Source organism: Magallana gigas, chromosome 5 (assembly GCF_963853765.1).
Source record: "Magallana gigas chromosome 5, xbMagGiga1.1, whole genome shotgun sequence".
NCBI lineage: Eukaryota > Metazoa > Mollusca > Bivalvia > Ostreida > Ostreidae > Magallana > Magallana gigas.
In genome coordinates, this window is record NC_088857.1 from 24,637,944 (window position 1) to 24,650,521 (window position 12,578).

At 32.2% G+C, this 12,578-nt stretch overlaps 2 protein-coding genes across 6 annotated transcripts in view; both read right to left on the reverse strand.

Annotated features, from left to right (window-relative positions):
• Window positions 1–16: 16 nt before the first annotated feature.
• On the reverse strand, window positions 17–2,137 carry LOC117688612 (ATP-dependent helicase wrn-1). Its single transcript, XM_066084672.1, is given in 4 exon segments — window positions 17–1,019; window positions 1,021–1,171; window positions 1,375–1,702; window positions 1,705–2,137. Coding segments are annotated over 4 exon segments (1,119 nt in total). The 5' UTR covers window positions 1,811–2,137; the 3' UTR covers window positions 17–485.
• A 356-nt stretch (window positions 2,138–2,493) lies between these two features.
• The window catches only part of LOC105335326 (signal transducer and activator of transcription 5B), a 179,915-nt gene continuing 169,830 nt past the window's right edge, over window positions 2,494–12,578 (reverse strand). For 4 of the 5 annotated variants that reach the window (XM_066084668.1, XM_066084669.1, XM_034453996.2 and 1 more), the window contains 3 exons: window positions 10,925–11,003; window positions 8,295–8,396; window positions 2,494–7,525 (listed from right to left, as the gene is read on the reverse strand). In XM_066084668.1, coding sequence (XP_065940740.1) covers window positions 7,318–7,525; window positions 8,295–8,396; window positions 10,925–11,003 — 389 coding nt within the window. In that variant the 3' untranslated portion in view covers window positions 2,494–7,317. The remainder of the gene's footprint in view (window positions 7,526–8,294; window positions 8,397–10,924; window positions 11,004–12,578) is intronic. The other variant, XR_010714000.1, reaches the window with a different exon arrangement.

A 12,578-nucleotide genomic window follows, 5' to 3' on the forward strand; every position in this document is an offset into this window, starting at 1 on the left:
AATATTTGGAGGATATACATGTACATTAATTACAAAATTCGCAATCTCTTTTTTTTCATAATAAAAAGCATACCAGTTCTGAAAGGAACTAAAATTTATTTTCATCATCAGTATCTATGACATTGTACATAATATCATCGCCAAATATTTCATTTATAACATTTGAAATTTGATCTGCAACATCATATGACCAAATTGGACAGTTTTGTAAAATGTCTTCAGGTGTAAAAATGTTTTCTACATGCTGAACTACATAATTAATGACATCATCAGATAGACCATGTATAAAGTCTGATTTCACAAGTGTTGAAAAGTCGGACAGTTTGAATTTTAATGCATCCAATTTCTGTCTTAAAAGTACCCTGTCTGATGAATTAACATCTCGGCTCATTTGATCAGGTGAATCTTCTTGCAATTCAAACAGAAGTGCAGGATGAGTATTTGGACAATCATTTAGTTCACATTTGCAAAGTTTTTCACAAATATCACATATCTTTTGCTAATTGCACAAGTTCCTCTTCTACTTGTTTTAATTGTCCCTTATGGCACTTATACATAATCAGTTCATGTGATGGTTCACCGTCCCTTCCTGCTCTACCCATCTGCTGAACCAGAGTATCCATCTCTCTTGGAAGGCCATAGTGAATAACATTATGAACCCCATAGAAATTTACACCCATCCCAGCTGAGTTCGTACAAATTAAGATTCGAATTTTGCCTTCTTTGGTCATATCAGATCTAATTTGTTCTTTCTTGCCTTCCACAGTTTTGCTGTGGAACATCTCGTAGGTTTCACTTTTATCAATACCAATTCGCTTCCGAAATATTGAATATATTTTAGAGACGTCAGTTATAGATTCAGCGAAAATTATATGTCTTGGAAGTGCATCTTTTTTGGCTTCAAACTCGTCTATCAACCAACCGAAGACCTCTTCAATGTCACTGTTGTTTGGTATACATATCGAGGACATCTTGATATTTTTCCTGTCTGGCGACTCTGATATAACCAGTTTCCGATGTCCTAAAGCACAAACTCTTCATAATTTTACGGCGCTGTAATGGACCGGAAGTTGCAGTTAAAGCTGCTATCGGAACATTAGGGCAAATGGCACGAAGTTCTATGTGGCTGAAGTGTTCCCTGAAGGCCTCATGGTGTTTGTTTCCCTCACCCCTATATTATAAATAAACAAAATATAAATAAAAAATATAGTGTTGATTTCTCACAAGGAATATTACTGGTAAAGATTTTATCAATAGACAAAATATCCTACACAGAGAATCATAACTTGCATCTTATTTAACATATGTTATGATGTAGTCAATATGAACGAACAGAAATTGATTTTAGCATATTATGCATGTAAACTTACTTACCACTGTACAACGGTGTGTGCCTCGTCTACTACGATAACCTTTATTCTGTCCCTTAAGTTTGCTCTTACATCTCTCCATTTCCTGTCACCAACTAGTGCCTCAGGACTGGCGAATATGAACTTGAATATTCCCTCGTTAATTGCGTCGTCTTCTGTGGGATCACGTCCAATATATGTTGCCTTGAAACCTAATTTGCATAGTCTCTGGGTTTGCTCTTTCATTATCGAGACGAGGGCTGTGATAACAATGATGGTGGCAGATGGATAAACAATAGGTAAACTCTCGTAGATAATCGACTTTCCACTACCTGTTTTTAATCCTACAAAACATCTTTTCCGTTACATATTGCTTTTATTCCATTGACTTGATTTTCTCTAAGAGACGGCACGTTAAATGTTGTTTCGATCTCCTTTCTCTTTTCCTCTGTCAAATCCATTTTTGTAAACAGTGCGTTATATGTTACGCGCAATCTGATTGGCTAAAATTTTTACTCGCAAGGGACGGTAACTCGTAAAACTCGCTAGATGGCAGCAATGGACTTGCTAAATCTGCCAAGGGGGAGATGAGAAAAACGAATCGGACACTTGGCTAGCGAAGATGCTTTGACATTGGCAACTTGCAATCATGCTTCCGCCTATCAGTACGTTCAGTACTTTGATTTTTAGTTAAGTTTGGGTGGTTTGCGACAAAAATGGTTGTGACCATTTTTAGACTTTATTGATCTCCTTAGAAGAAGCACTCAATATAATAAAACATAGGAAAATACCCCAGTTTATTAAACAACGAAATATTTGGATATTTTTTAAATAGGCAATATCTTAATAGCTTAACAAATCGCATCTGATATTTTTTGGCAGATCTAATGGCTAAATTTGTTGACAATTAATTCAAACTCCCTCTTTTCTCATGATCAAAAAATTAACATATCTAAACACAACATAGCTTTAATAATAAAATTTTTATATGTAGTGTATACAAAAGATGAAATATATGATTAAAAATGACCAACAATTGGACAAGGGCAACATTCAATAATTTCCTTTAAAAGTTAGTTTTGTGTTGCACGTTATTAAGTACAGATACAAATATGTTTTAGATATTAAGTGATATAACAAACTATGATTTCATAGAGTTATTTATTCAAAATATTATTGCATATGTAAGAAAATTCTGCTACATTTGTATTAAACAAAATAAAAAGCTTTTAACAATATTATATTTCTTTTCTATTTACAATTATACATAAAACCGTCTTCTTTCAACTAGGCCCATGGGCCACATCGCTCACCTGAGCAACAATAGGCATGATAAAATCAGCTTAATGGAGACAAAATCAAAATATTTTGACAATCAGGTGTAATACATTTCGATCATGTATAAAAAAAAATCATTTTCCCCCTGAATATCCTTATGTTTATAATCAAGTCCCTTTTCTAACAGGATGATTCTATAATCATGTTGAACACTGCAGTTCTAAAAAAAGATCTTAAACAATTGTTTATATATGGGATATAAACCTACATCAAACTCTGAACACCCTATGAGGCCAAAGAATCATCCAGGGGCCAGAGTCTAAACAATTTTAAAGAATAAGTGATATGTCAAAATGCTTGCATATAAGTAAAACCAATTGTGGTAACATTTCCAATTTTGCAAGCAATTAAAATGTTTTCCTTTGAACAATTGAATTCCAAATGTGGCCCCACCCTACTCCTCAAAATTTTGATTTTAACGTATATGAATATTTAAATCTGAAGTTGCTTCTACTTAAGTTACAGCTTTTCTAAGCAAATAGTTTCTAAGAAGATTTTTAAAAACTTAAATATTAATATTCCTATGTAAAAGTTTGACCCCCCCCCCCCATTGTCGCCCACTTTAATCATTTTCACAAATTTGAATCTACACTACCTGAGGATACTTCCACACAAGTTCCAGTTATCATGGCTAATTGGTTTTTGAGAAGAAGATTTTTAAAGAATTACTCTATATATATTCCTATGTAAAAGTTCAACCATCCCCTCTTTGTGGCCCCACCCTACCTTCGGGGGTCATGATTTTCACAACTTTCAATCAACACTCCCTGCGGCTACTTCCACGCAAGTTTCAGCTTTCCTGGCTGATTAGTTTCTGAGAAGAAGATTTTTAAAGATTTACTCCTATATTTCTATGTAGAAATATGATCCCCCATTGTGTCCCCATACTACCTCTGAGGGTCATGATATTCACAACTTTGAATCTACAATACTTGCGAATACTTCCACACAAGTTTGAGCTTTCCTGGCTGATTGGTGTCCGAGAAGAATTTTTCAAAATTCAGTCTTTATATTTCTATGTAAAAATTCGACCCCCATTGTGACCACATACTACCCCCGGAACATGATTTTCACAACTTTAAATTTGCACTACCTGAATCTGTTTCCAGTAAGTTTCACCTTTCCTGGCTGATCGTTGTCTGAGTAAAAGAGTTTCAAAAAATTACTCTATACTCTTCTATATAAAAATCTGCCCCCCCCCCCCCATTGTGGCCCCAACCTACACTCGGGGTCATGATTTTCACAACTGTGAATTTATATGACCTTGGGTTGCTTTCACTGCCTAATTGGTTTCTAAGATATAAGATATATATGTATTCCTATGTAAAAAATCAATCCCACTTGTGGCCCCCATCTCCCCCCTTCCAAGGTCATGATTTTCACAACTTTGAATCTACACTACCTGAGGATGCTAACCACACAAGTTTCGCCTTTCTTGGCCAAATGGTTCTTGAGAAGAAGAATTTACTCTACATATTCCAATGTAAAAATTGGACCCCTACTGTGCCCCACCCTACCCCCCAGGGTCATGATTTTTACAACTTTGAATCTATACTACAAACGAATGCTTCCACATAAGTTTCAGCTCTCCTCGCCTTATGGTTTCTGAGAAAAAAATTTAAGATTTACTTTATATATTCCTATGTAAAAATTCGACCCGCATAGTGGCCCTACCCCTGGGGGTCATGATTTTTACAACTTTAAATCTACACTACCTGAGGGTGCTTCCACATAAGTTTCTAATTATCTGTCCTTTTAAATGGGTGTGATCCTTATTTTTCACAACTTTGAAACCCCTTTGCCTAGGGGTGCTCTGTGCCAAGTTTAGCTGAAATTGGCCTACTGGTTCTAGAGAAGATATCGAAAATGTGAAAAGTTTACAGACAGATGAACAGACAGACGACAGACAAAATGTGAACAGAAGAGCTCACTTTAGCTTTCAGCTCAGGTGAGCTAAAAACAGTAGCACAGAAATAAAACTAGGTTATTATTAAAATTTGATACCAAAATATATCCCTCACTAATTAATAACGTGACTGACATGATGAATAATTATTTCAATATTTAATTTAACCAATTCAATTTTAATTCAGTGCGTTATAATGGCACATTTACAAAATTCTCCATGGCACAAATCAGCCATATGTCTAATGATCTCTTTCAGTGACACCCCTAGAACTTTCCCATTACACAGTAGATTCTAACCTTGGTTTTTCTTTTCTCCTCTTAACAGAAGTGTTGACTAGGTAATCAATATTAAGATAATCTAAATATTCTCAAGTTGTTACCATAGTTTTAGAGAAAAATTCAGACTGGTACAAAAAAAGATATTTGAAAGTGAAAGGGGTAAAAACCATCGCTAGCGAAAAATTATATTAAATTAATACAGATGCGCATGTACAATCTATGCATTTCTTTGTAACAAGCACATTTAACAATATTATGGCAATTATATGGCACAGGAAAGGATTTTGAAACTTGCCTTCAACAACCATATTAATGATATTTGATTTAAGAATTGAAATAAAGTATATAAGTTTTATATTAAATCTAAACTAAATCCCACAAATGTTAGATGCAAAAGATAATACGATTTGCCTGTGCAATTGCAAGGTAAGAAAAAATGACAACAAGTTAATGAATAAATTGAGGAATGTCAAACCAAGATATATTCAACTCATATAATATGAGGAAAACTATATATAAATAATTTTTTTTCCAACCAAAAAAAAATAGCATGCCAAAATTAAATTATAAAAAAAAATACCAAAAAATAAACCAAGCTGAAATGTATTGGTATTCAACCAGGTACACTGGCTTTTAACTGTTGTTTTTTTTTCATTTAAGTTTATTTTCTAAAAATTTCTATATTAAACTTGACAGAGTTTAAAGGTTATCTCAACTTGTCATTTTGAAGAACTTTTTTGCAACATATAACTTTGAAAATTATGGTTTTTCATGATAACATGAAATAATTAAACAAATTAAAATTTCTTCAATCTCAAAAACAAAAAACAATTCGTGCCATGATGAACAGCCAGTAAATATAATGACAAAAAACTTAGATTTGAATTCTACCTAAAGGGTACCCCAGTACAATAAATTTTTTAAAGAGGGTTATGACATTTTTTTTCAATAATTATTATTAACAAAATCAATAATAATTATCATTATTATTAACAAAAGTGTGGCAAATTAAATATATGTTTTATGCAAACTGAAAGTTGAAGGAACAAAAGCAATCTTGTTTTTGTGGTAAAATTTACTGTAAATATGCATACTCTGACTTTGTGGTATTTTGTGATTTCCTTGTTATTAAGCAATCTCCTGTTGGTTATTTCTCCCTCATAATCATTTTACAGTACATTGCATAATGACCTTTCAATTCTTTTATTTTTAGTTAGCTAGTAAGCAACCCCCCCCCCCCAAAAGATCTCATCAAAATTATCTGAGTATATTGTAAATGTTAAATCCCAAAATCATTCATCATTTCACAAAAGAACTATTCATCACAAAAATTGTCTATAGAAGAAAGTGCATCAGTGAGAGATTATCCCACAAAACAAGATACATGTGTATATTACATGTCATTCAAACAAGAATGAGTCGTCTGGTTATTATAGACTGGTGATTAAATGGTTATACATGTACTAGGCTAAAAAATACTTAGCAATTCACTTTCTCTTCACATTGATTAATTACAATAGTGCAATGCTGTCACAAAACTATTTTTCAGGACAGCATATATATCTTTTTTTGGACAGCATATACATCATTTCTAATTCACACGTGACAAAACACAAAAAATTTGAATCTGTTCAAGAATACATGTATATATTGTACATTATATTAATTCAATATTTTTCTTCATGGATAATATAGGATAGATGTATAATGTACAAAAGCAATTCTGGAACTCCATGAAAATTGAAATTTCTCAAACAACTAACATATACAAAACAAATTAATTTCTACAAGATTAATTTTTCTTATATACAGGTAAATATAAGTATCTCGAACGTGGGGTATTTAGAATACCTTTCCAGAGTACTTATGTTGTATTCTACTGCTGGTGCCAAGATGCGATGTCTTGATTTGAAGAAATGCATGGATTGAATTTATAGTTCATAAATTTTTACAAACATTATAATGTATTTCATGAGTAAAATAATCATAATCAAAATTATTCTCATTGAAGCTGATTACTTGTATATGAATAGCAGAAGAATTTGTTTGAAAGTAAAAATAACTTAGTAAACACACTTATATAAATCCCAGGATATTCTTAAGTTTTGTTGAGATCCCCGAAAGTTAGATACGGATATTAACCTAGCATTTACCCATAATCTTTTTCAGTTCAAAAGACATGATCTTATATGAATACCAATACATACATGTACACATATACATATTGCATAGTTTAAAAATAAAGCCGGACAGAAAAACTGACATAGAAAATGCATGCACATTTACAATTTGTATGTCTCCTTGAGTCAAGTACCCTTACATAAATACACGTAACACCACCATGTACTTATAGCACTTCGATATGTTTTGTTTCATTTCACACAAACATTTGTAAATAAATGCATTCATGTCTGCATTGCCTGAATACATAAAAAATGTTCGCTTATGTGGAACTATCCATATTACTTATGTTGCCATTCATGTTGCTGGCAACACTCATACTGGGGTTGTTGCTGAAATTCATAGCTGCTTCCACAAGAAAGTTACTGAGATTAATGTCATTCAGTTCAAACACGTTGTCAGCATTGTAGTCCATCCCGATGCCTGGCAACTCCTGGAGGTCGTACTGGTCCATATCCATGTAGTTTGTCCTGAAAATATCACCATAAATGTACTGTTTTTCTTTTAGCAACTATTTTAATGAAGCAATACGATAAATACTGTCATTTACTCTCCTGTTGCTTGTCAGGTTTAAAGAAGCATGTTAAATATTTCTACTTAAAATGAGGATTATAAGCTATTTAGAACTGGGTTAAAATCCAAGCATCGAAGGTAATATTTGTCTCTGTATCATTTTCTGAACGTTCATCTAAATTTGATTGATATGAAAAATCTAAAATTTTATTTTCCATTTAACATCTTTTTACTTTGCATGCATATACATGTATATAATCTACTATCGTAATTTACAATACACAGCTGGGTTTTTTCAGCAGGAAGATAATTTTGGCTTTTAATAAGTTACATCACATTCCAAACCTAAAGCACCTGAATACATTGTATGGTCAACTTCACCGTATAATATTTTGAATTACCAAAATTACAAGTATTAAAATAAAAGCTGCACCATTATTTGAGAAGAAATGGTAAATTTCACATCTGTTGCAGAAACCCACTAAACAGTACATGTATTTCAAAAGTGATTCATATTTTACAAATTTGAAACTATACATCTACCAAATTAAATTAATGATCAATTTTCTGAAAAGATTGGTTAGAAGATTATTTTTAAGAAAACAAAATATCAGTAGTTTTTGTAAACTAGTTCCAGTTTCAGTCAAAGATAGTCTAAAATAATTAACTCGCTACATGCATTTTCTAAATCATGTCAAAATACGAAAAAAGAAGAGTATGAATTACCCATCCCCTGTGGTACTGCCCACAGCATTGTGGGGAGACATGATTGGGGACTCGATGCCGTCAGGCTGGGGGGTCTGGGGGTTCTCATTACAGACAGCCACCCTACAAAACAGTGGTCACATAATAATGTAACAATCTATGAAAAATGCAAACCCCCTAAATAAAGAACTGCAAACGCTAACACCCATTTCCCCCCTACATTTTACATCCAAATATTTTGGAATTTCTGTCAGATATTCAATAATAAAGTTATCTACTTAAAGGTTTAATCAAATCCTTATTAATTTGTATCAAAAAAAACAAAAAAAAACTAGGTACAATTTCAGACATATTTTGCCCTGTTTTATAGTGAATTTTAAAAATATCACAAAAATTAAAATGTAAAGTTTATTTACATAAAAATACCCAAAAATTAAGAATCTATAAATAGTTACGAGATTAGACTTTCACAAGATTAATTGTATTGTCATAAACAGTGCATTTTCCCATAATCTCCATAAAACTGAGCAGAAGACACAAGTTCCTTTGTAGTTTTTTGAATAGAAAAATATGTTCGCAGCTGCCACCCACGATGAAACTCATATTATAACTTTATCATGTGATATCACATAAAATATATCAATTTCGTTGTGGGCGACAGCTGTTGACACATTTTCCTCTTCAAAAAATTATGAGAAAATTTGTCATCTTTCATCATTTTTTACTAATTCTTAGAAATATGCCAAAATATTTAAGTCATAATTATTTTTTGAAACAAGATAAAAGTTTTTAACCTGGTACTTACTTATACATGTTCAAGATGGTATTTGTGTATTTTTATGAGATATAAACAACTTCTGAATTTTAGGGCAAATATTGAAGAAACTGTACCTTCTTCTTTGTAGTCAAATTATCAATTTGTAAACAAAAGTTTTGCTTATAGGGGGGGGGGGGGGGGGTCTAAAAAAAGTTCATTGAAATCGGTCTTTATGAGTGAGGAAAATATTATTTAGCGGCTGATATGTGAATAAAAACTTACATACTTTTTTAAAACTTCATATTTTTACGTTGAATATTAAAGTAAATTTTCATTTTAATCCATATTTGTTAATTATTTTTTGAAACGTTACACAGCACAATGCTTAGTTTGGAATGTATTTGGTCTGTAGACATATGTTACCCTGTGAAACAACAAACCCTTTGGTATGACTATGCTAAATAACAATATTTATTTACATCTACCAAGTATAATTTCCTCTATTTCTTACGGAAACTAATAGTTATTTCATAGATCTATAGAAACAGCCAGACTGAAACCTAAATGCCCCGTTTATCGATTGGTCAAAATTAACAGCAGCCGAAACTGACAGGAGTGAAACCGCTAACAGGGTTATGTATTTTTTCTGTAATTTCGCTACCTTCATATCCGAAATGAATCACCAAAGAAAGCATTTTATTGTTAAAATAAAACCCCTAAATAGCAATTTTTGTTACACGGGGTGGGGGGGGGGGGGGGGGGGGGCGGAGATGTTTTAAACAAAATTTCCGTTTCCTGTTTGTTTTTATTATGAAATGAGCTATAACCCAAAATACAAATTTATCTCTCTTTGTTTGACCAAGTCATTTATATTTAAGGAAAATATACATAAATGTTTACATTTTTATAAAAAAAAAAAATAAGTTTAATTAGACAATTATCAAAAAAATGACTTATAGTTAGGTGGCTAGACAATGCTATCATTTGCAGTCCTTTAAATGTTCAGTAAGAGAATGATCATACCCAAACTTGTATGTTCCTTTGTAAAAGATTCATCAAAAAACAAATTACGAATATTTGTGAATTATGATACAGATACATTTTACTTAAGCATTATTCTTATTTTTAGATATTGTAGGTCCTATAACACACCATGCTGTACAGATAACTGAATAATCTGACAGTGTGATGGGTTAATTATATGATCAATAATTTTTAAAAGTAAGAATTCAATGCTTCTGTTAGTTATATTGCCAATGGTAAATCTGAGTAAGTTAAATTAAGTTCATTTTTATCATTTACTAGCTGCTCTCTGTCAGAATATGAATAGAACCATTTTAACAAGAGCTTGGACTTTGGGTAGCCGTGATGTACAGCAATGTGACATAGGCCTGTCTATTTCATTGTCAACCACGGCTCTCTGAAATCAACAAGATTTGTCTGGCTTTTAAGCTAAGACTACGCAATCGGTGCATATTTCGCTAGAAACCGCATCATTTTTAACTTGTTTTGACCCAAGAAATAGATAGCTACGTCCTACTGAAAGTCCAAGGCCTTGTTAAAATGGTTTTAATAGATATAACAGCCATGAACATGATGTTTGGCAAACATTTACATGTGGTCAGTGCCAAAAAAATGTGAAAGATTACTTTTTCCTAGAAAGCTAGGGCAAATACCCTTTGGCTATTAGTTTTCTAAAACTTAATTTGGCTATAAGAGTTTGTACATTTTATCAAATAAACTTTATTCAAAAAACGATTACTTCTGTTTATATGCCATGATCATGCATGTTTGATGTGTAACTGAAATATGAAGATCAAAAGTTTCCAGAGCAAACATAAGGAAAAGATACATTGAATATAAATATTGATTGATGAATTGTTGAGCCCCTTACCCACTCATTTCCTTTGTGTCATACACCATTCTGATCTCGTGAGGGACGTAGCCATCATTTAATGTCCCAGTATGGTGAGCTTAAATAGCAAAAAACAAGCATGAAATAAAGCTTACAAACCCTACTAGTTCTAAAATGTGAAGAATTCATTTGTTTCTTCACAAATAAAAAATATTATCTAAAACTCCATCATTATCTTATGCTATATTGCACAGTTGTACAACAAAAAACCCAGTTTTTAAAGAATGAATAATATTCATAATCTTGAGGGGTTTAAATCATATCACTCCATGTATTTCCTATGCAAAAGCTAGAATTTATTATCAATAGTGCAAAACAACATTTTAAGAAATTTTTAGGAATTTTAAATTTTCTTGAAATGCTTTATATATATTGATTTTACAATTTTCGGCTTACAGGTTATCGCACTTATTCATGTGTATTATAAAGGAGTAGAGAGTGCTCTATTTGGTCATGTAATGTTGGAGTCATCATTTGACCAATGAAATTAAACGCGGGAATTCTAGCGACTCTCTTTGTTTAGAAAGACATGCTAATTCACTTTCTTTTAGGACACCGAATACCGATTCTGTTCCTTTGGACCATTTCTTTAAAAATTCAAATGGTAAGCGTTGTATAAACTATTAGTCTTATGTTTGTTACAAACAATTTTATTTTAGTTCTTATCTTATATGCTAAAAATGAATTCAACCAAAGTTTTGATTCGTGTCCGTTATTTCCATCATTAAGATATAGACTATGAAGATTTAAGGTACATGTATGTTGATGATCTCGGTATTAACTCACATGCAATTAGGTACAAATGAACAGGGGGTCGTACTACTAGTATTGATGGTATTTTACATTACGATGTACCTTTCATTGAAAGATTCCAGGCGGATCATATCATTCTTATGGTTGGGCAACAGGGCTCAAAGTAGACTTTTGGACAAAGTCGCCAAATGGCAACCTACTTGCCATTTTCAAATTAAGGTCGCCAGTAGTAAAACTTAAAGTAGCATTAAGATATCTGCAAATCTTCTCTCAATAAATATACTGCAGAAAATAATAAAAAGGATTTTATTTATTGCACGTTTCACATCTGGCAAAAAAAAATTATTTCCATCCATCCCATCATAACGGTCAAAAAGGACACATCATACTCATTATTATAATATTTTCTGGCACTAGAAGTTTTCTTTTACATTAATTCTTGAAAGACAAGTCTACAAAATCTCCAAAATTGTACATTGTTTTGAGTGGATACGTAAAAGGAATACATTTATCTCGTACAAAGTACTTTCACATTGGTGGAACAAATAAGTTTACCCTCTTGTTATGTTCAAGTTTCACAAACATTACTTAAACAAATTTGACTCATGCAGTTTGGCATATAAATCTTCCATTATGAGAAGTTTCTTCTTTGTATATATTCATACATGTATAGGACTGAAACATGCCATGTTGTTTAAATAGTTCTCCATATTGTTTATTTTGAAAGATTTTTGAACCCGGTGTAAAATTTTTGAAAATGAACCTCTTACGTTCTTGGTTCTCTTAACGAGACCGCATTTGGTTCTCTTAACGAGACCGTATTTGGTCCTCTTAAAGAGGCCATATTTGATTTTCTTTCTGAGACTGCATTTGTTTTGTG